This window comes from Catharus ustulatus, chromosome 4, assembly GCF_009819885.2.
Source record: "Catharus ustulatus isolate bCatUst1 chromosome 4, bCatUst1.pri.v2, whole genome shotgun sequence".
In the NCBI taxonomy this organism is placed as follows: Eukaryota; Metazoa; Chordata; class Aves; order Passeriformes; family Turdidae; genus Catharus; species Catharus ustulatus.
Window position 1 is genome coordinate 7,026,075 of NC_046224.1, and position 20,439 is coordinate 7,046,513.

The window sequence follows — 20,439 nt, forward strand, 5'->3', positions numbered from 1 at the left end:
GCCAAGCTCAGCATGGTGACTTTTCCTTTAGTTATGGAAGATGTGGACTAAGATTGCCATCTCATAAAAACACGACAGAATGAACATATTTCTGAAAGGGATTAATCTGTCTCCCTTAAAAAGGTCAAGGGAACAACTGAGTTTCATTTTAATGGGCCCTGTTACTGCTGCATGACATTGGCATCAATATGGTACTGAGAAAGTGTTATGGTGTTGAGGGACTCTTGAGTTATTTTCTGAGAGGTGGAATATTTTCAGAAGGAAGTATGGAAAACATCCTGTGGTTTATGGCGCTTTCCTAGAGTTGGATCTATTGACTTGGTTCCCCTCTCCTCTCTTACATCTGGCACAGGGGCAGAGCTGTGCCCCAAGTCACAAGAGGAGCTTTGCTGCTCACAGTTGTCACACCTTGACCTGCTGGCAGCAGCAGCACCTGGGTTATCCAAACCCTAATTCCCTCTCCAAGGACCTAAGTCTCTTTTTAGAGTCATCCTTCACTGGCTTGCCCAAGGTTGCAGAGGAAATGTGTGGCAGAGCAAATGTTAAAGGCAGATCCCCAAGGTGAAGCTCTTGCCTTGGCCATGCCTTTCTGTTTGTACAGGAGTGCAGTGACCCTGAATATCTCACAACTCCCATCCCCTGGCACCAGAATTTTGGCGGGAATTGTGGGGTTGTGTGGTAGCTTTCATATTGTGAGTATCAGATGTAAATACTGCAGTAATTACTGCAGTAATTTCTTTGCCAGGTCTGGTGTTAGTGAAACTTTGCTTGGTACGCAGGCAACCAAAGATTGTCTGATAGCAGAGAAGCCACAGCATGTAGCTGTGGATATTTGCTCTCTTAGCATTTTGTTTTGATCTCTTCCTTTGGACCAGCAGAGTAGCAGTTCACTGACTTGAATACATTGAGTGCATGGTGCTTGCTTGGCAGTGCCTGGACTGAGAGCACTGACTTTTAAAACCTTTTTCTGTTTTCAATCTCTGAATCCCTCTTGTGCAGAAAAGCAGTTGCACTGGTAATTTTATTCTGATATTTGTGCATCAGTGTGCAGGTTCCCTCCAAGGAGGGAGGCAACAGCTTGACTAAAGTAAGGACCATAAAAAGCTCTCTCATGGGTTATATGCACATACAGGGCATAGATTCTTTAAAAAAAAAAAAAAAAGTTAAAATAGTGTTATTCTTCAGCTGAGTGCATTGGACATAATTTTTCAGATGCTGTTGCCAAAATCTGGACACTCAGGATTGCTGTGCAGGGCTGATGAGCCCTGTAGCCAAAGTCTGCGTTTCATTTTTGTCCATGAGTTTTTGCAATGTGCTTTGACTACTGTATTAGGAAAAAAACCAACCCTGTGTCCATCCATTTTATTAACTCACTAATGTTCTTAGTGTATAAATCACACATCTCAGGGTTATATTTGCTAGATTATTTTTTAGGTTTGATCAGTTTGGGATGGAGGAGGAGGTTTTGATTTTAATTTTCACATTTATGTATTTTTAAGATACACAACAGATGCTTAGGAGCCAGGATTGGAGATATTGGGATACTCCAGGGCCTAGGAGTATCCCTGCAAAATGGAAAAGTAAGATTACAAACTTATTTTTTAAGTTACTGCTGAATCCATGAAATTATGAGGCCATGTGGTTTGGTCAGCAGGAATGCCCAGGATCTTAACAGATCCAATATTGACCAAATTAAGGAGACATCAATTAAATGTTAACGCCAAGGATTCCCTATGGGATGTACTGAGCTGTTGGAGTGGCAGTTCAGACCAGCTCAGCACGGCCCTTTGGATCCTCCAGAAGTGGGATAAGGCCCCAAACCACTTGTGCTGGCACGTAGCTCATCTGTGTGCCTGGCAGAAATTTCCCTCCTGGAGTCATGTTCTGCCCTGGGCCACCCCAGGAGCAGCAAGGCTGGGCTGGGAGAAGCAGTTCCATGGCTGTAGCCTGAAGCTGAGGCAGTTTTACAGCCTGTGTTTCTGCTGTTGCTTGGGGCTTGCTCATGAATGGGATTTTACAGGGCAGTTTAAGTATGAAATGTGAAACATGGGGAAATTATATCCTTTATGATCCCCAGGGGTAGGGCTCAAGGAAGAACTTTGCACAGGCTGTGGCTAACAGGAGGCATTGAGGGTTCCTCGAGGCTTTGGGATGATCCTGTTGGATGCTTTGGAGGCTGGGGAACCTAAAGTTCATGTCTTGATGTTTTGCCCACTCTGCCTCAGGGTGGGGCTTACCAGGAGCTGCCTTTGGGGTGCCTCTCCTGGGAGAGGGATTTTTAGGATGCTGTCGTGTGGGATGGGCAGGAGTGTCACTGTGCCCTGCCCCAGCAGATGACCCAGGTGTTCGCTGTGAGACAGAGAAGAGTCTTTGAACACCCCTGTATTGGGCTTTTGGTGCTGGATGTAGCTCCCACAGATTTCTGCATGTGAGACAGTCTGGTTAAGCTTTTCTCCATTTTCCCAGCTAACTTTGATTATTTGTTGTATCAATCATGGGTTTACTTTTTACAAACATAAGCTTTTACAGCTTGTCACTAATCCATCCATTAAAAATTATTACAGAAATAGACAAGGCAATTGTAACACAAACTCCTAAAATATTGAGCATGATCTGTGAGGGTTGGCTTCTTGGCATCGATTCACTCTTCTGTCTTGAAAATAAAATTACTGTGGAGCTACTTGTGCTGATTAACGAAGAAATAGCTGGAGCCTTGCATTTTCTGTGTCAAGGAAAACGTAAAGTGTTAGAATAGATGGCAGCCTTGGAGCAATAATGTATAAATGGATATTTAAAATCTCTCCCCAGGCCAAGGGACATTCCCAGTAAAAACCAGAATGCCTGGCAGTTGTCCAGCCTGGTTTGTTAAGACACAGGAGCAAATAGCTGCCATTAAAAGTAACAGAATCATAAAATCTTCCCACTTTTTCCATAGTCCTCAATATTTAGCATGAGCATGTGTCTGTTTTCATCTTTGTGATTATATTCTTGGAAATTGTCTCTGTGATGAATTGATGATTTCCATTAGAAACATCTCCGTGGCCTGGACTAAAACAGACACCAGCAAGGCAATAATTGAAGAATGATTAAAATAAACCCTGGGGCTCATTTGTGTTATGTAGGACATTCTGGAAACTTTCTCTTCTGTGAGCTCTGCTCCTACTAGCTCTTTTAACAAATACTTGCCTTCCTGGAAGGCTGGAGTTTATTTCCTTCTAAAGGCAGTAAATTCAGCTATTGCACAGAATAAAAGCAGTAAATCTGTGGCTGTGGTACCTGGTTTTGGTGCCAGGCAGCCAACACAGACTGAGCAAGCACAGGGTGTTGGCAGGATCTCCCTTTCTACCCTCTCCATGCCCAGCTGGTTTCCCTCATGATTCCCCAGCATTTTTGGAGGCTGTCCTTTCTGCTGGCCAGGTTTGCCTGTGTTTCATTTGCTGCTGGTGGTGTCTCATTCCTCCCATCTCTCCTGGGGATGCCATGGACAGCATTTCCTTGAGGAGCTCATCCCATGGTAGTTGAAGAGCAGAAATCACATGAGCCATCCTGTTTCACATGCCTGAATTCTGAGGGGGTTTTTGAGAGTTTTGAGAATTAGGACCAGATGCCTTTTTTTAAAAAAAAACTGCCTCTTTTGTACATCATAAATCTTCCCTCAAGGCCGTGAGAGAATATCTGTGCTGCCCACCCTCCAGCCAAACCACAATAAATCAGTGGGTCCTGCTGGTCCCTGCTGTGCCTTATCTGTGCAAAGGGCTCAGCTTGGAAATTAGCTGTTGTTAATGGGAGAGGGCAGCTGGCCATCTGCAAATAAACATGGAGCTTTAGTAGCCTGTGCTGTTCCTGGCCCCTCAGCAATGCACAAACAGCACCATGAACCCACTCACAGGCTTTGTGCACAGAGGGAGCTGGGAAGGAGTGGGTGATGTGAAAAACTGGTGTTCATATGTAGGGGAAAGCCTCAGCTGGGACACATCAAGGGGAGCTCAGCAATTGTGGGTTGCAGTGGGATTTAGAGCAGTGTGTTTGCCATAAACTGCTTTAGACAGGTCTGATCTGGCTCTTTGTGTGGCTCATCCTCATCCACCATGGCCTGTGCCTGCCACCCCCTTCAGAGGTGATTGGCAGGAGATTAATCCTTTTATGTACAATCCTCAGGTTCCCAAATTCAATACCTGTTTCTCCTGTTCTTTCAGTGGCATTACAAAGTGCCCTCTTGAAACTGAATTTACTGGCTAAATATACAGTATTGCTCTTAACAGTCATGTAAGTTATATTCAGCTGAGATTGCATCTAACCTGTAAGGACTTAGACTGATGTGTCTCTACACCACTCAAAATTGCAGAAATTCACTCTTCACTGTGGAAAACAAGAATATATTGATTGAACAGCAGTGAGATAAACTCACAAGATGAAGCAGAGTGATTAAATTATATTGGGAAGTGAGTAATTGGAAACTGTGTATTCTGTTTAGATTATTTGAGTCAATTCTGAAATGCAGGTACTCAGTACTGGTCAATACCCTGTGCAGGAACAGCTAGTTCATTTTTGATGCATATGTAAGTGAATATACTTCACATGGTAATTTAACATTCCAAATGGAGAGCTGGAAATGAGCATCACTCAGCTTCTAGATAGCTCTTCTCAATGGATACCTTCTCAGGTGGCTGTTGAATATAACTTTTTTGGAGAGAAACTTCAGATAGAAGCAAAAAGAATGAGGTTACCAAGACCAAAGTAAAGTTTCTCTAATACAGCTAAAGAGTCTACAGGCAGTGTTGAAAGGGTTCCAGTGACAGAACATCCTAAATTATCATTGGAAAAAAAATCTCAGTGTAATTAGTCAGTGTGTGTAATTAACTACTGGACAAAGCAGACAAGGGATTACTGGTATCTTCTAAGTCAAACTTGTCTACACTGCTAAATGATAGTCTTTTGTCTCGCCAGGAGCAATGGATCAGAGGCAAAAATTGTACTGTCTTTGTTTTGTCTGGGGTCAGATTAGATTATCATAATGGCTTTAAAATCTATGAATCTGTCATATTTGATTTTAAGTGAATGAATCAAAAGACTCCCTTAATGTAGGTATGCACATTCAAACCAGAGCTGAGTGAATAATTCAATAATTAATTTGATGAGCACAAACATAAGAACGTGAGCGCAGTTTTATTGGTTCATGCCAAAGATTCATCTGTTCCAGAATGGCTCTTCCGATGACAAAGGCTTTGTCTTAAATCCACCACCTGCTAATTCCCTTAGGTTCCCCATTTCTCATCTCTGGTGTGAAATAATTCTTTATATTTCTCTTGTCCATGCTCCATCCTTGTCATGAATGGTTTAGTGGTGGACTTGGCAGTTAATGGTCAGACTTGGTGATCTTAGAGGTCTTTTCCAGCCTAAACAATTCCATGTTTCTGTGGATCTATGATTCTGTAGTGCTCTCCTCTGCCATCTCTTTTCTTTGTAAAACACATTCTCTCTGTTCACCAGAGAAGTCCTCTGGTCCTGCTTGCTTTTCTTCTCTGTACTTACCCAAGTTTGGTTTTGCTTTTGGCCAAAGCATCTTGAGGACTCTTTCCATAAACATCACCAAGGTGGGATTTGTCCAAATGAACACAGAAATGAACATTTCTGCTCCTCACACCCTTAACATGCTCCCTTCCTTGTGCTGGCTGGAGGAGTGTGGTAGGTCTCATACAGGTGCTTACTGTCTAGACTTGCAAGATTTGGTGAGATGAACTTTGTCAAAAGTATTGACAGGAGGAGTGTTCCGTGAATGTTTAGGTGGACAAATTATTTTCTGTTTTGCACTCATTTCTCTCCTTAACCTTCTGTTTAATTTTTCAGGACCACAAAGTGTTTCAGGGAATTATAACTTGGTAACTCCAACATATATTTCAAGTCCAATGTGTATTTCCTGATATTTATAGAAATTTTATATTCTAAAATAGTACAAATAGAATGAAATCAGTTTTTGCTCATACTTGAGTTACTTGCACATTTCTTAAGAAATATTTCATTATAAGCCATTAGAATTCTGAAGCTTTCTTTATCAATTCTCTGCAACTTTCTTGACACTCAAAAGTTGGAGAGCATAATAATGACATTTTAAATGTATATATAGTTGTTGCAACAGTTTGATAAAACAAGATACCGATATAATTTAAGTTGGTCTGTTTGGTTTTAATATTTAGCTCCCAATTTTTTGTTTCTACAAACTGCTTGGCAAGTTTATATTTGCAACAATATATCTTGACTATTTGACAGCATTTTTTAAAATTTTTTTGTTCAGATTTTCCAGGGCTGTATTTCTCTAGGACAAAGGGATGGCTCAGTGTTGTAAATCCTACAGATAAACTGAAAAAAGGTAGAATTTATGTGAGATAGAGGAGATATAAGGATCTTCAAAGGTCTTTCTGTACTGAGACAAGTATTAGTCAATACTATCTTTACATTGGCTATTTCTATGATGACATCTGCCTGCAAACTTACAAGCAAGTGGAAAACGTGTCAGTCTCAGAAAAAGGAATATACACACTACCCCAAATTTCTGTTAAATGTATTTCACTGAAAATCTGAGCTGTTTAAGCTCCAGCTGAGAGCTGACTTTCTTGCACTTTCCTGTGCTCCTTATCATTATTTAGGACAATTCTCAAAGCTGCGTTCACCTTATAGTTCAAAATTGTTTAGTATACATTGCACAATTTACAGTATCTGCTTTCAGTTGCATCAGTTTTCATTATTTTTAGGTCTGTTCTTCCCAGTTAATGCTGGCAGGACATCGAGGTTGGTTTCCATTGGAAAACAAGTCAAAAGGAAAATAAACCAAACCTATTAGTGCTGAAACATGACCTAGTTTTAAATTATTGTCAGGTGAGGATCTCCTCCAGATTTTAACTATCCACTTATTTTATGGAGAGATGGAGGAATAAGACAGCAGTTAGGAAACACATTGTTCCAACCCTCAGATACTGGAAAATGTATTTTGAGCAGTGGTTTGTCTACAGAGCTGTACTTTTCTGTTTCCTAGAAGCAAAGTGAAAAAGATTGAGGCAACAAGATCACATGTATATATATGTATATACACACACACACACAACACGATCAAGAGGGGGCTGATTTACTGACATTACACAGAAGGAAGTGAATAAACCACTGAGCAATTCTTTTAAAACTGTTTTTGAGATATTTAATATATACTCTGTGTTTTTAATGACATTTTTTTAAATGCTGGTTTTTTCCACTGGTGAATACATTGTTTGCAGGGATATCAAATTGTTGACAGACACAGGTAAAAGTCAACACCACTGAGCTTCAGCTTTACCTTTCCATTTAATGCAGAACCATGAAGATAAACAGGCTGAAGTGCCAACCTCTGTCATAGAATCATGGAATAGTTTGGGTTGGAAGGGACCTCAAGGATCACCCAATCCAACCCTCCTGAAATGAGCAGGAACAGCTTCAACTACATCAGGTTGTTCAGAGCCCTGTCCAACGTGGCCTTTAATGTTTCCTGGGATGGGACATCCACCACCAGTCTGGGCAACCTGGAAACCAGTATTTCACCACCCTCTACAGGTCCTTTTTCAAATCACAAGAAGCCCACTTGAGTGTGATCATCCTGGGATGGTTCCTTGATTCCTGTGGAGGTGCCAGTCAAGCTACAGGAGCTCAGAAGAGTGGAAAAAAGGATGTGCCCATCTTCTGCACATCATTGTTTGCAGACCTCAGCAGAGTGCTGGAAATGTGAAATTTTGCTATGATATTTCTTAGGATTTGGCTGCATGGTGGTTTTTTCCAGTAGAAGCACTGGTTTCTTACCTGTGCCCTGTAATGATGGCAGCACTGAGGGAGTGCTGCTGTCACTGGCAGGTGCCACATCTCCCCATGCACCACTGCCTGGGGGATGAGCACAGACAGGGGCAAGTGGGCTGCTGGCATTTGAAGGGCTGTCATAAGCTGTCACTCAGAACAGTGTAATCACAAAAGACTTAAAAACCTGGTGTCCTTTGTCATTTGGTTGCCCTTGGTTCAGTCACACTTTTTACAGCTGATGGGACCAGGGGAAATTTTGAATATAATGTTGAATCTTTGAATATGGAATAAAATTTTTAATAAAACAAGACAGCATTGACCTTGAAGAATCATGGACCTCAAAAGATCTCTGCAGTAGGGATTCTGTGAAGGAAAATGCTGTCTCCAAAGATTTTAACTGCCAAACTGTATTACATCCCTGAGCAGAGCTTTCCAGAGACTTAACACTCTTGCCCCAGTGGAAACAGAAGTCTGCTCTCCAAAGCACAACCTCACTACAGCTATTCAGCAAATGTCATATGAAACTTTTAATGCAGGGGAAAAAATAGTAAATTTGCTCAGTTCAGTTCAGAGAAGTGGCCACAGCATTTTTGCCCAATTGTTTCCCAAACAACCCCTCGGGATGGGAAGCAGCCCTTTGGAGCAGCCATCATCACAGTGGTGAAAGGGCTGAAAAAACAGAAGAAATATGATGGAAATGTTGCATTACATTTTCTCTACACAGCCTGGAAGGAGGTTGTAATGAGGTGGGATCTCTTCTCCAAGGAAACTGTTGATAGGACAAGTTGAAATGGCCTCATGTTGCACCAGGGAAGGTTTGGGTTGGATATGAGGAAAATTTTCTTCCCTCAGAGGATGGCCAAGCACTGGAACAGGCTGTGCAATGAAGTAGAGGAGTTGCCATCCCAGAAAGTGTTGAAAAAAGCAGTAGATGTGGGACTTCAGGATATATTTTAGTCATTTTAGGCATGGTAGTGTTCAGTTAAAGGTTGTACTTGATGTTCTTGAAGGTCTTTTCCAGCCTGAATGATTCCATGATTGAACAGCACTATCAGAGGAGAGGGTGCTAACATCTATCCATCCCTTCCTGCCATATGCACACACGTGGAATCTAGAAAAATAAGCCAAAACTAATCCTGTGTAATTTTTTGGTGGCCTTGGAGCATATATTTATGTTACTTGCCGATTTTAAGCTGGGTGATTTAAAGATACAATAACAAGGAAAGTCCTCTCCTTTTCCAAGCTGTGTATTTTATGATGTGCTGCAAATGAGAAAGCCAGGGCAGTTTTCTGACATATTTACTGAATAAAGCAAACCTCTGTAGGCCATACAGTAATTCTGTAGCAATATCTGTCCCTGCCTGATTAACACCCTACATTATTGGTACAAGGAGAATTTTCATCACGTACTTCTATTTGCAAGAGGTCAGACTAAATAATCATAATGTTCCTTTCTGGGTCTAAAATCTATTAATCTGTTTACTCATTTTCCTTTTATGTGTTGCTTTGTTTGAACAATGAGATGAGGGTGGCAAATTTCTCTTCCCTTTCAAACACCACATTGGCCAGGTTTGCTTTCTGGTTCTCATGCATTTTTCACAATGCAGAGGAAATTTAAAGTCAAACAGAAAAGCCCTCCATTAAAAACAAAATACATTTTAAAAATGGAAGTATTTGTGTTAAGAATTCCTTCACTAGAGAGATGTAATACACAAAGGCAGAACTTCTCAGGAATAGTCCCTTCATTCTTTCTTATCTCCCCTCACACTTCAGCTTCATGCTGAGTTCTGTGCTGTTTCTGATTTATATTGTAGGAAACTGTGAATGTGTAACTTCTGATTGATAAGCTGCTCACAATTATAGGGTAGTGCTCATATTTAACTTACTTTTCACACTGTCCTGGAGGCCTGCTGCTCCAATTTCTGAAATCAGTCCTCTTGTTGTTTAGCACCCCTAATGTGCCAGTTCAAACAGTATTAGGGAATCCCTAGGGATGTGTCCACCTTTGCAGGGTGGTTCTTCTATCCCAGCATGATGTGTGGTGCTTTGGTGACTTGTCCAATGGATCATGACTTGACCTGCATGGAAGCATCAGGTGAACTTAACACCTTTCTGGAGGGAAAAGCCAACAAGCTCTGAATAGCTTTGCTGGGATTCTTCATGTAAATCCACCACTGATGAGTTCATCAATAAGACTCCTGATAAAAAGCAATTAAACTGTCAAGCAGTAAATGATCCAGAGCAATTCCAGCCTGTAGTACAAAAAAAGCAGAAAAGCATCAATGTTCTGCCAAATGGCAAAGAAGTCAAAGTGATATTTCAAAGTGTGTTATTTTCCAAGCTCCTAAAACAAGAAGAAAGGTTCCTACACTCAGTAGCAGTGGGGGCTGAAGGGGTGAAGAAATGAGAGGATTTATCTGTACACACAGACAGTCCCATTGATAGAAAGAAATGGTAACATGAATACATTAATATTAGTAACTAATTTTAAATTCCAGTGTTTATTTGTTCTTTTATTCATGCATTTATTCACCTGAAGGCTAACATATGTAGGGGTGTCTCCCACCAGGCAGCCCCACTGAGGTGTCAGTCTGGCAGGTGTCTGGTACTGTGACCTGCCTCATGTGGGTGCAGGTTTCACTCTGCTGGCAAAAACACCAGAAATTCAAAGAGATGGGCTCTTGTTTTCTGTTTATGAGTTTAGGAGCCTTAAATTACAAGGGTGTTTTTGTTCCATTCTCATTTTTCATTAGAGTACTTCTTTGAAACTTTGCATGTTCTGCTTTCCTGGTGGTGCTGCAGAGGAATAGGATGCTTTGGGGAAAGATTGATAATTCCCTTTCTCTTTACCCGCAGCATGGACAGTTTTCTTTTTGTTTGCCAGTTTGGTTCTTTCCTGATGAACTGATGGTGAAATGGGTTAATGTAAAGGGAAGGTGTAATAGCAATGCTGAAATATTTCCTCATCTCTCACAAGTTACATCTGTAAATTAGAAATTGCACAAATATGGGAACTGTAGTGTCAAGGACTGACACCAATCCTTAAACAGAGCCTTGAACAAGGACACTGCTAGAGTGACTTCTCCTTTGCCTCTAATGAGCATTGCAAGGTTTTTCAGGGTTCTTTCTTACTGTCTGTGCAGGGTGTTCAGCCAACAGTGAGAGCCCAATTAACAAGGTAGCTTGTCCATGTACAAAACCACTGGTATTTTCAAGGTTTTTTGAAACCTGTCCTAAACTGAGCCAATCAGTGTGGCAGCTTGTGGTGGAGATTTAGATCTGCTTTTAAACATCAAACTGGGAAGAAACAAGTAACAAAACCCCCAAAACCAGAAAATAAAATATTATAAATATATCTGTAGGAATTTATTGCAAACTCTATCACCAGGCTAGGTCCTCTGAAAAATTAGTATCATCTGCATGATTGATACGTGAAGTCTCCTTAATGAAACACTAGATCCAGAAGCTTTTATCTCAGGAAACCCTGGAAACAGAGTGCAATCTGTGTTTCCCCAGTGGAATTGCAGGTAATGTCTCTTTTGTCATATAGTCAAGTTGGGTTCTCCTCAAACCGGGTGTTAATGGAATTACATTCTGGCTTGTTCCAGAAACTGTATGGCCAGCAGGACCAGGGCAGTGACCACTGGGCACTGGTGAGGCCTCTCCTCAAATCCTATTTCCTTTCACCTGGAATGTCTGTTCTGGCCTTTTTCACATGGCTAGTCAGTAATATGTACTAAAGGCATGTAGCCTCGGGTAAAAGATGTAGCAGGAGTTAAAGTATTCATATTTATGGCATGGTTTGGTTGTGGTTTTTTCATTCTAAACTAACTTATTTCTTGTGGTCATTATTTTGAAATTGTTTCCTGTTGCTGGAGGCAGACAAGGCACATGCTGGGGTGTCCATGTGCCATGGGGACACTTGGCTCAGCTCCTTCTCCAAGTTCTGGGCTTTTCCTGTGCTGCTTGGAGAGCCAGGGAAGAGTCCTGCTCGGTGGCTGAGCAAGGTCCAAGGTCCAAGGGACCAAGACATTCCATCCAGGCAGTGCCAGCAGACACATCCATACAGAAGAGGCACTTGTGGCTGCTTTGCTGAGTTTTTCCCAACTCTGAGTCCCTGAACAGGGCTGATGCTACTCTGGATCACAGCATGACACTTGAGCTGCTCCAGAGTTAAATGCTTTTCAAGTACCTGAACTTGGCTAGTTATCCTTTGACTTTTTCTTTGCTGGGAACCAAGATTGAAATCATCAGGGGAAAAAGGTTCCTTTTGCTGTTGTTTGTGTGTCCAGCTCCATGAGCCAGTGCCAGCTGCAAGACAGGAGCAGTCCTCTAATTTCCACTAATGAGAAATCCCTCCTGCCCTTTCTTTCTGGGCAGAAATTTCTGTCTTAAATTCCTTTAAAACAAAGACCTGATTCTGCTCTTACTGCCTTCAGTTTCAATTCTGCCTCAAAATTGCCATAGAGAGGGCAAAGCTGGATGGTGCCATTAAAAAGAAAATAATTATTCCAGAGTATTAAAGACTGGAACAAATTGCAGCAGTGCTTTGTGAGTGCCCAGAACAGATGCCATGTCCCATCTCAGCAGGGCAGAGCAGGTTGGGATCAGGACCAGCAAACAGGCCACATCTCCAGCATGAGTTTATAGCTCAGATGCTCTCCCACAGCTGCCTTTGCTGGTTTGCTCCTGTAACAGCACTGAATTGTCAGTCTTTGAGGACTATGCAGGGAGCAGCATTCCCAATGACACTGTGGTTGAGTTAACCCTATCCTGGAGGAAAAAAGCCATAAGGACACAAACTCCATATGGAAAAAAGCCATAAAGTCACAAACTCCGTATGGAAAGCAGCCATGGCCTTGGGTGCTGAGTTGAAGAGCATCCTGGGGAGGTGGATCTCAGGCAGGAATCTTGCCCACAGCAGGGAGACTCTAGAGGTGAGTGCAAACATGTAATGTGACATAACACAGAGTCACCACAATAATAAACAGGAACATCAGACCCTTGGGTCTCTGCATGTACCTGGGGTGCTGTCAACATTCTCAAAAAGCAAGTGCCTGAAAATGTAAGGGCTGCTCCTCCTGAGTGCTTGGATTAAGCTCTGGTTTGCAGTGCATCATTTAAGAAGTTGCAAATATTTTCTGTGTTTTGAAATAAAATTATAAATAGATTGAGCCTGGGTACAGTAGATCCACTGGACTAAATCTAACTAAGAAAAACTTTAAATTAAAGAATGAGGATTAAGGGAGGTGGGGAGTGAGCTAGAATGGAGGGAAATTCTGTCAATTTAGTGAAAAATATTTTGTGGAAATATACTCTCTGCAAAGATCAAAGGAGAATTTCCTTGTCCAGGAAAGCACGTGATGTAAATTGGTATCTACTAAAGCAGTCCATTGCTTGAATGCAACAAAAGTAACTGTATGAAACTGCAGAACAGCACACACTGCATTTTCATGGGGAAATGTGCTGTATTCAGTGATGTTAATTACTGTGTGAGCTCAATTTTCAGTGCAATGAATCCACAGGAAACAAAGGGACTGCAAGGGAAGTACAAAAACCAGTCAGGTCACAGGAGCCACATTCAATAGGATTGTATCTGCCTTCAGTGGGCAGTGAGGGTGAGGTGTGTCTGTCCTCCCTTGGCAGGGCACAGGACAGGCTGGGCACTGGGAGCAGGGCCAGGAGGGGCTTGGAGCAACACTCTGCATTCACATGTATGTATATATAAATATGTATATGTGAGAAATACAGGTCCTGTTTGGAGAAACTAGGAAATAAGGGATTTAATTCAGGCTGCTGGTGGACTTCAGACCCTGGGTGGGCTTCACCTCTCCTGCAGTTTCAATTTTCTGACAGTGTGTTAGTAAGCTGTTTGTTTTGTTTGCTAGCACTTAATAGAGGGATTATCTGCTTTCTTTCTTTTCCTTCCAAGGTTGCTTTTCATTTTTGAATCTGAATGTGTTCATTTTTAGTGGTAGCATTCTCTCCCATTCAGGCTTCAAACTTCCCCAGGAAGTGACTTCATGTTATTATTCAAGCAGATTATTGCCTGGAGTGGCTGAATTACCTAGTGTTCGTGTAATGGCAAGCTCTCAGTCCATATGCATTTAATGACTGTAATCATTTGTTATTTTCCCTTTATTAGGTTTGTTTTTAAAGAAAGTTTTACTGCACTATTTATGATATGCTAAGTGGTGCAACTTGCTGAAGAAACATATTGCATACATTTTATTTTTTAATAGGCTTTGTTTGCTAAAATGGAAATCTTTTATTTACCCTAGTAGGGCAGTTTTTTGCTGACAGTTTTATTATTTCAATTACTCAGACATTTCTTTCCTCTTTTGTTTCCTCAGATACTCCTCCAGGGAGTTTTAATGTGCCATTCTTTATTTAAGATTGGGTTCAGAATGTGTTATTTCTAGCAAGGCAGGGAAAAAGTGCAATACAGGAGACATTAAATAGTGGGATGTCAAGCTTTTATTTTCTTTCCTCTTTGAGTTGTGGAATCCTTTCCTCATTTGTGCCATGTGGTGATTAATTGCACTGATAATCTGTGCTCCTCATCAATAACTGTCTCCTACCGGTGCCAGGCAGAGGCTGTGCTCTGCCTAAAGAGTTTGTGACTGCAGATAAATGAACATACATGTGTGAGTAAAGGAGGGGACCTCTGAGACCATTTAAAATTGTCAAAGGTGCAGGTTTATTTAATAAACGAATGCTCTGTAGGTAATGGCAGCAACTCCTGAATGCATTTAGCTCTCTAGTAGGGAAAGATGGGACCATTCCTCCAGAGCAAACCACAGGCCTTGGTCAGTGGAGTGAAAAGAGAACCCCAAGGGATCACAGGAGGAGCAGTCCACCACTGGCAGATGGAACTACCTATGCAAAGTTCTCTAGGGTGGGACAGCATGGAAAGCTGTCTGCTCCCCTGGCTCTTGCTGGGGTGTGATTGTGATTCCCTCTGCAAGTGTTAGTGAGTCTTTGACCACTCTCTGATGTGTGATGGGTTTTGTTTTCCATTATAGCCTGACCAGTTCTTGGAGAAAATCAAACCCAATTAATGGAATCATAAAATATACTGAATTGGAAGGGACCCATCAGAATCTTTGAGTCCAACTGGCCCTGCACAGGACACCTCAATCCCACCCTGTGCCTGAGAGCAATGTCCAAATTCTTCTTAAACTTGCACAGTCAGGCTTGGTGTTGTGGCCACTTCCCTGGGAAGCCTGAGGGTGCCCAACCACCCTCTGGATGAAGAAACTTTTTCTGATATGCAACTTCAACCTCCCCTGACTCAGCTTCAGGCCATTCCCTCAGGTCCTGTCACCAGAGAAGAGTTCAGTGCCTGCCCCTCCACTGCCCCTCATGAGGATGTTGGAGAGCACAATGAGGTCTCCCCTCCATTTCCTCTTCTCCAGGCTGACCAGACCTGTAAGGCTTCTCTTCCAGACCCTTCTCCATGCTCGTGGCCCTCCTTGGGACAGTGGGGAGCCCCAGAGCTCCAGGCAGATCTGCTCTGGCTGCCTGTGCCTAGTGCATGGCCTTGGCGATCCTTTAATGGTGCAGAAAGGGCTTTACAAGGCACATCCTCACCCTTCTGCTTCCCCTGGTGTTTTGCAGAGTGTCTGGGGGAGAGCTCTTTGACCGCATTGTGGAGAAGGGGTTCTACACGGAGAAGGACGCCAGCACCCTGATCCGGCAGGTCCTGGACGCTGTGTACTACCTGCACCGCATGGGCATCGTGCACAGGGACCTCAAGGTATGGCACAGCACCCCTGGGGCCCTGGGCATGTTAAATAAGGCTGTGTGGGTCTAACAAACACGTGTCCCCCAGGACTGGCTGTTTCAGGAAGGTTTTACCCCAGCAGAGATGCTCCAAATCCTCCTCATGTTTTTAGTGAGGACTCTGCAATCAGGACAGTTACAGCAGGGGTTTTGCACATATGATGGGAGGAAAAGCCATTAAGACCCAAAATGTTACATTAAGGCAGAAATCTCTCAGCTGAGGTGTGTTCACTAAATAGCATTTTGTAGGTTTGCTGTGCTATATTTACTTTTACATAATAATAACAACTGGGGGAAAGTTGAATAATTTCCTATCATTTGGAGCAGTGTTTTGGAGACACTGTTAACAGCAAGGGTCCTTCTAAGGACCATTGTGTGCCAATGTGATATTTAGATGATTTTCCTTTCAGCTGCACCATATTGTCACATCTAAACCTCTCAGCTTTTCAGATAAAAAAGCCCCTAAACATTATTGTTTTATTGTTTTCTTCCAGTGTCTTAAACTGTCATTGAGACAAGCAGAAAGGCTTGGATTTGATACCACTTTAGGGTTTCAAATAATAAATTAGCAGAAGATACTAGAAAAAAGATGTAAATTTCTGAAGAAAACTGTGGGTTCCATTTCTGAGCTAGTTAATTCTGCCAAAGTTTACTGCCAGAAATGAAGATTTCAGTGATGGAAATAACACCTCTGGCTGTATTTTGGAGGGATGCTCCAAGCAGGAGTTTCCTTGGATGTTGAGGCAGAGCTTGTATTTTCCCCCTGTAAAGAGAGTGGAATTTGGCTACACGTTATGAGCCCTATATAAGCCTTATAAAAAGGCTTAATGAACATTAATAGAGTCAAAAGGCACTGCAGTCCAGCCCAGACAATCCCAAATAAAGGGTTTCCTGTAAGGAGGCACTGGTTAGGCTTCCATCTCCTGCAGTCTCCACATCTTGCCCTCAGTTCCTGTTCATTTCCTGCATTTATGCTGAAGTACATAGAAACATTCTCATATTTATAAGAACTCCACAGAATTACAGTATGGAAGTGCTGTATTTTAACATGACCATCTTGCTCCCAAATTCAACATTTAGGAAATAACTTCAGGCTTCTTTCTGCCACCAGCATTTTTGGAGTGAAGTCCAAGACCACTTAAATCAGATATTCCATTGCACAAAGTCTTGGTAATTTTGTCTTTATAATCTAAAGCAGGTTATACCTCTTATTTTAGAAAATAATCTTAAAGTTCCCATAATAAAATATGGGATCTGATGATTTGGGAATTAAATTAATGTACAAATTACTTTCAGAGTTTATGTACAGCCACGATGAATTTAGATCAAACCAACCTTCTCTAGTGGTATTTTGTAGCAAAGAGTAGCTCCTTTTCTCTTTCTCTCTTTTGTTTGCAGGTTTTTGTCAGTACCATATCAATTGTCAAAATGACTCATAAAATACAGTATATGAGGAACACCTGCTGTGAATTTCTGTTAGCAAAAACATACCACAATGAGAAAAACAGAGATATAATAAGGCTTTTTATGATCTCAAAATATCAAATTAAGTGTAAGGTTCAAAATGAAACTCTGGGAAAGAATCCACTCTACAAAAATACAACCCATGAAACATCCATAACAATTATTTATTGTAGTTATGTGTTTATTCAGATACCAAAATAGTACTTTGCTGTAGTTGATAATAGCAATTCTGGGCTCCTAGTCTCAATCTAAATAATGCAACAGTGGATTAAAAGAACTGGCAGCAGGTGATGTCCAGGGGAAGTCCAGGTTGCACAAAAAGGACTGAAAAGCTCAAGCAGCTCTACTTGGTATGGAGCAAACTTGTTAATCCTTTTTAAATTAACCAACTTGAGGAAACAGAATTTTTTTAAATAAGTTTGACTTTTAAATGTGTGGGTTTCTTGGCCTTACTAAATGTGAGTATGTGGGACCCTGAGGTGAGTTAGTGGAAGTTGTTAGGAAATAATTTTCCCTTAATTCCAAGTCTACCAACTCCTCAGCAGATCACAAGGGCAGTAGTAAAAATTAGGAGTGACTCCAGCCTAGGACAGAATATGGCATGAAACTGTAGTCCCTAAAACTGTCCACATTATAAAGTCCAGCTAAAGCACTGGACTTGCAAGTTATCATGAGAAAGAAACACAAATGGTACAACTGCATATTTATTTTTAGGAACTGAATCATTTCCCTTTCTACCTCAGCCCTGCTGGCCCACAGCTGTGGCTGTGGCTTGCAGATCCTCTCATGCCCATTGTGTCCCTTGTTTCCACATGTCCTGTGGACAAAGCCATCTCTTGATGCTGGGGCTGGGGAGGCAGGAAATGCTTTCACCTCCTGAATGGGGACATCACCCTCCTGCACTCCTGCAGCCCCCTTTACCCAGAGAAATGGAGAAGGGAAGATGATGCTGATGCTGCTGAACTGCAGTTTCTCCTCCTTGCAAATCCAAGCTTGGATGTGTCCCAGGGAGTTTGAGGATGTTGTGTGGCCACAGCTGCTCCTCACCATTTTCTGGAGCACACAGCAGGCTCTGTGTCAGCTTTGAGCAGAAGACTCCAGTGAGGCTATTTGGAAACATTGGGTACCCATCACTTTTATGGGTGAAGACCCAAAGGTCCAGGGCCCTTTGCCAGCAGGCTCAGTGCTGCAGGTGTGCACTCTTTCATGAGATGTTGAGCAGGGGAGAGATGGGCTCTCCCAGCACCCAGCAAGAGCTTTGCTGTGTAGCAGCAGCACATTCAAAACACATGGATGCAGGACTGTCTGGAGCAGATGGAGGCTGGCTGGGCTCTCCAACCCGCCTGACTGTGCTAAAAAAAAATCACAGGGCTTTGTGGAGTGATCCTTGTTTTCTCTTGCCATAAACAAGTTGCTGTGCTTAGTGCACATTTTTCCTTCAGCATTTTTTCTTAATCAGCTCTAGCTGAAATATCCTTGCTTCAAGTCTGTTAACTGTAGAGGCATTTCCTCTTTCAAAACAGTTTGTTTCCAGTGGAAAGGATACAAAAGTTCTCTAATACCTCCTGTTTCCCATTTTTCTTTTTTCAAATACTGCATAAAATTTTTCAGTACACTACCTGGATTTGCCATATTTACTTGCTTTCAAATTAATCGTTCTGTTTCACCACTCTAAAGTGATAATACACCAGACATATCTCACAAATAAGGGATGAGCCTTATTTGAGGTGCCGGAGGAGAAGTTTGTTATCCCAGAAAAGTTGCTCAAAGCTCAGGGAGTCAGGGTCTTCAATTTGTTGCCGTACAGGAGTCTGGAGAGCATCTCCATGTAGGTTTTAAGAGCAACTCTTTAGGCTTAGGGCAACCAAATTATATTTGTGTATGGTGTGATTAGGGGTTGTATTAAATGCAGTGCATGGCTCAGCAGGTGTTGTTACTGAACTCACATATTCAAAACTCATTATTCTCCCTTCTAGCCTGAGAACCTGCTTTACTACAGCCAGGATGAAGAGTCAAAAATCATGATCAGTGACTTTGGATTGTCAAAGATGGAGGGTAAAGGAGATGTGATGTCCACAGCCTGTGGAACTCCTGGCTATGTCGGTAAGAGGTTTGCTTATATTTTAGTGAAAATGAAATTATACTCATGTACTGGTACATGGTGCAGGGGAGATTTTACAGATTTTTGTTGGATTTTAACGTTTGCCTGTGCTCTGTCTTGTGTGCTCTTCCCCTTTGGGGTACAATCCTGCACTCCAGCCCTGGGTTTGTCTGATTCACGTTTTCAGTCTTTTGAGGAATGAGTGTTCTCAAAGGCACTGCTTTAGCTACACCAGGGCATGTGAAAAATAGCCTCAAATGTATTGCTTCTGTAAGCACCTAGAAAACCAAGAAACTTTACTTAGCAAAATGTATTATTTTAATCATAAGGAATAGCATTTGCCAGATTCCTCTGATAAAAGACAATAAAGTGAAAGAGCTGCATTTATTCAGACATGGTCAGTAATCACCCATTACAATCACGTTAAGTTACTGACTCAGATGTCAAAATGCAAAAGATCCTTGGGCCTTCCTGGACAGTGTCAAATTGTTTTCTATCATTTATTCTTTGCTCTTCTGTCCATTTGGTAGTGATTGTACAAGGCTACCTATTAGCAGCATGTTTACCAGCAGCCTTTAGACACAGGTAAAGTGGCTGAAAGTGAGCATTAGATGGCAGATGTGATGAGGTCTATTTGAGCAAACACTATTTAAAAGGCTCCCTTTGTTTACAAGACATTCAGCAAGCCTGTGCCTCATGTCACACCAAGATCATCAGCTGAGGTGGGAAAAGGAAACTCTGGGGTACCCATGAAATCCATGAAACTGGGAGTGGATGGATTTGTCTCAGATCTTTCCAGCAGGAATGACTGGATGTTTTCCAGCTGTCAGAAGCTCTTTTTACTTGGCAGCTGCCACCTCACCTGTTTTCATAGTTCTGGTGATATCATGGTACAACAATTCAGATTAGGTGATGATGGCACTGATACAGATTTGTCAATGGGCATTATCTTCACACTGCAGACACACTCTATCCCAATAAAATCAGGAAAAGGAACAGATTTCTGTGCTTTCCCACTGTGGAGCCATCAGGCCATCAATGTTTTATTTTAAGACATGGGCCAGGAGGCATTCTGAGAAAAACACCAGACTGGAAATCTTCTTCCAAAGCAGCAGCAGGAATTGAGCTGAGACAGCAATTCTCATAACTTTTGCTGTCAGCTCTTCTGTCCTTATCAAACGTTTTATTTAGCTCTGGAATGGGCACTGACTAGAATGAGTCTCAAGACACAGGAAAGCTTAGATGATGTTTGCAGAAGTGCTGGTGAAAATGAG

General features: G+C 42.0%; 1 protein-coding gene across 3 annotated transcripts in view; it reads left to right on the top strand.

Moving 5' to 3' along the window:
- Window positions 1-20,439, top strand: part of CAMK1D (calcium/calmodulin dependent protein kinase ID) — a 208,152-nt gene that overhangs the window by 149,926 nt on the left and 37,787 nt on the right. For all 3 annotated transcript variants that reach the window (XM_033057529.2, XM_033057530.2, XM_033057531.2), the window contains exons 4-5: window positions 15,436-15,574; window positions 19,041-19,167. In XM_033057529.2, coding sequence (XP_032913420.1) covers window positions 15,436-15,574; window positions 19,041-19,167 — 266 coding nt within the window. The remainder of the gene's footprint in view (window positions 1-15,435; window positions 15,575-19,040; window positions 19,168-20,439) is intronic.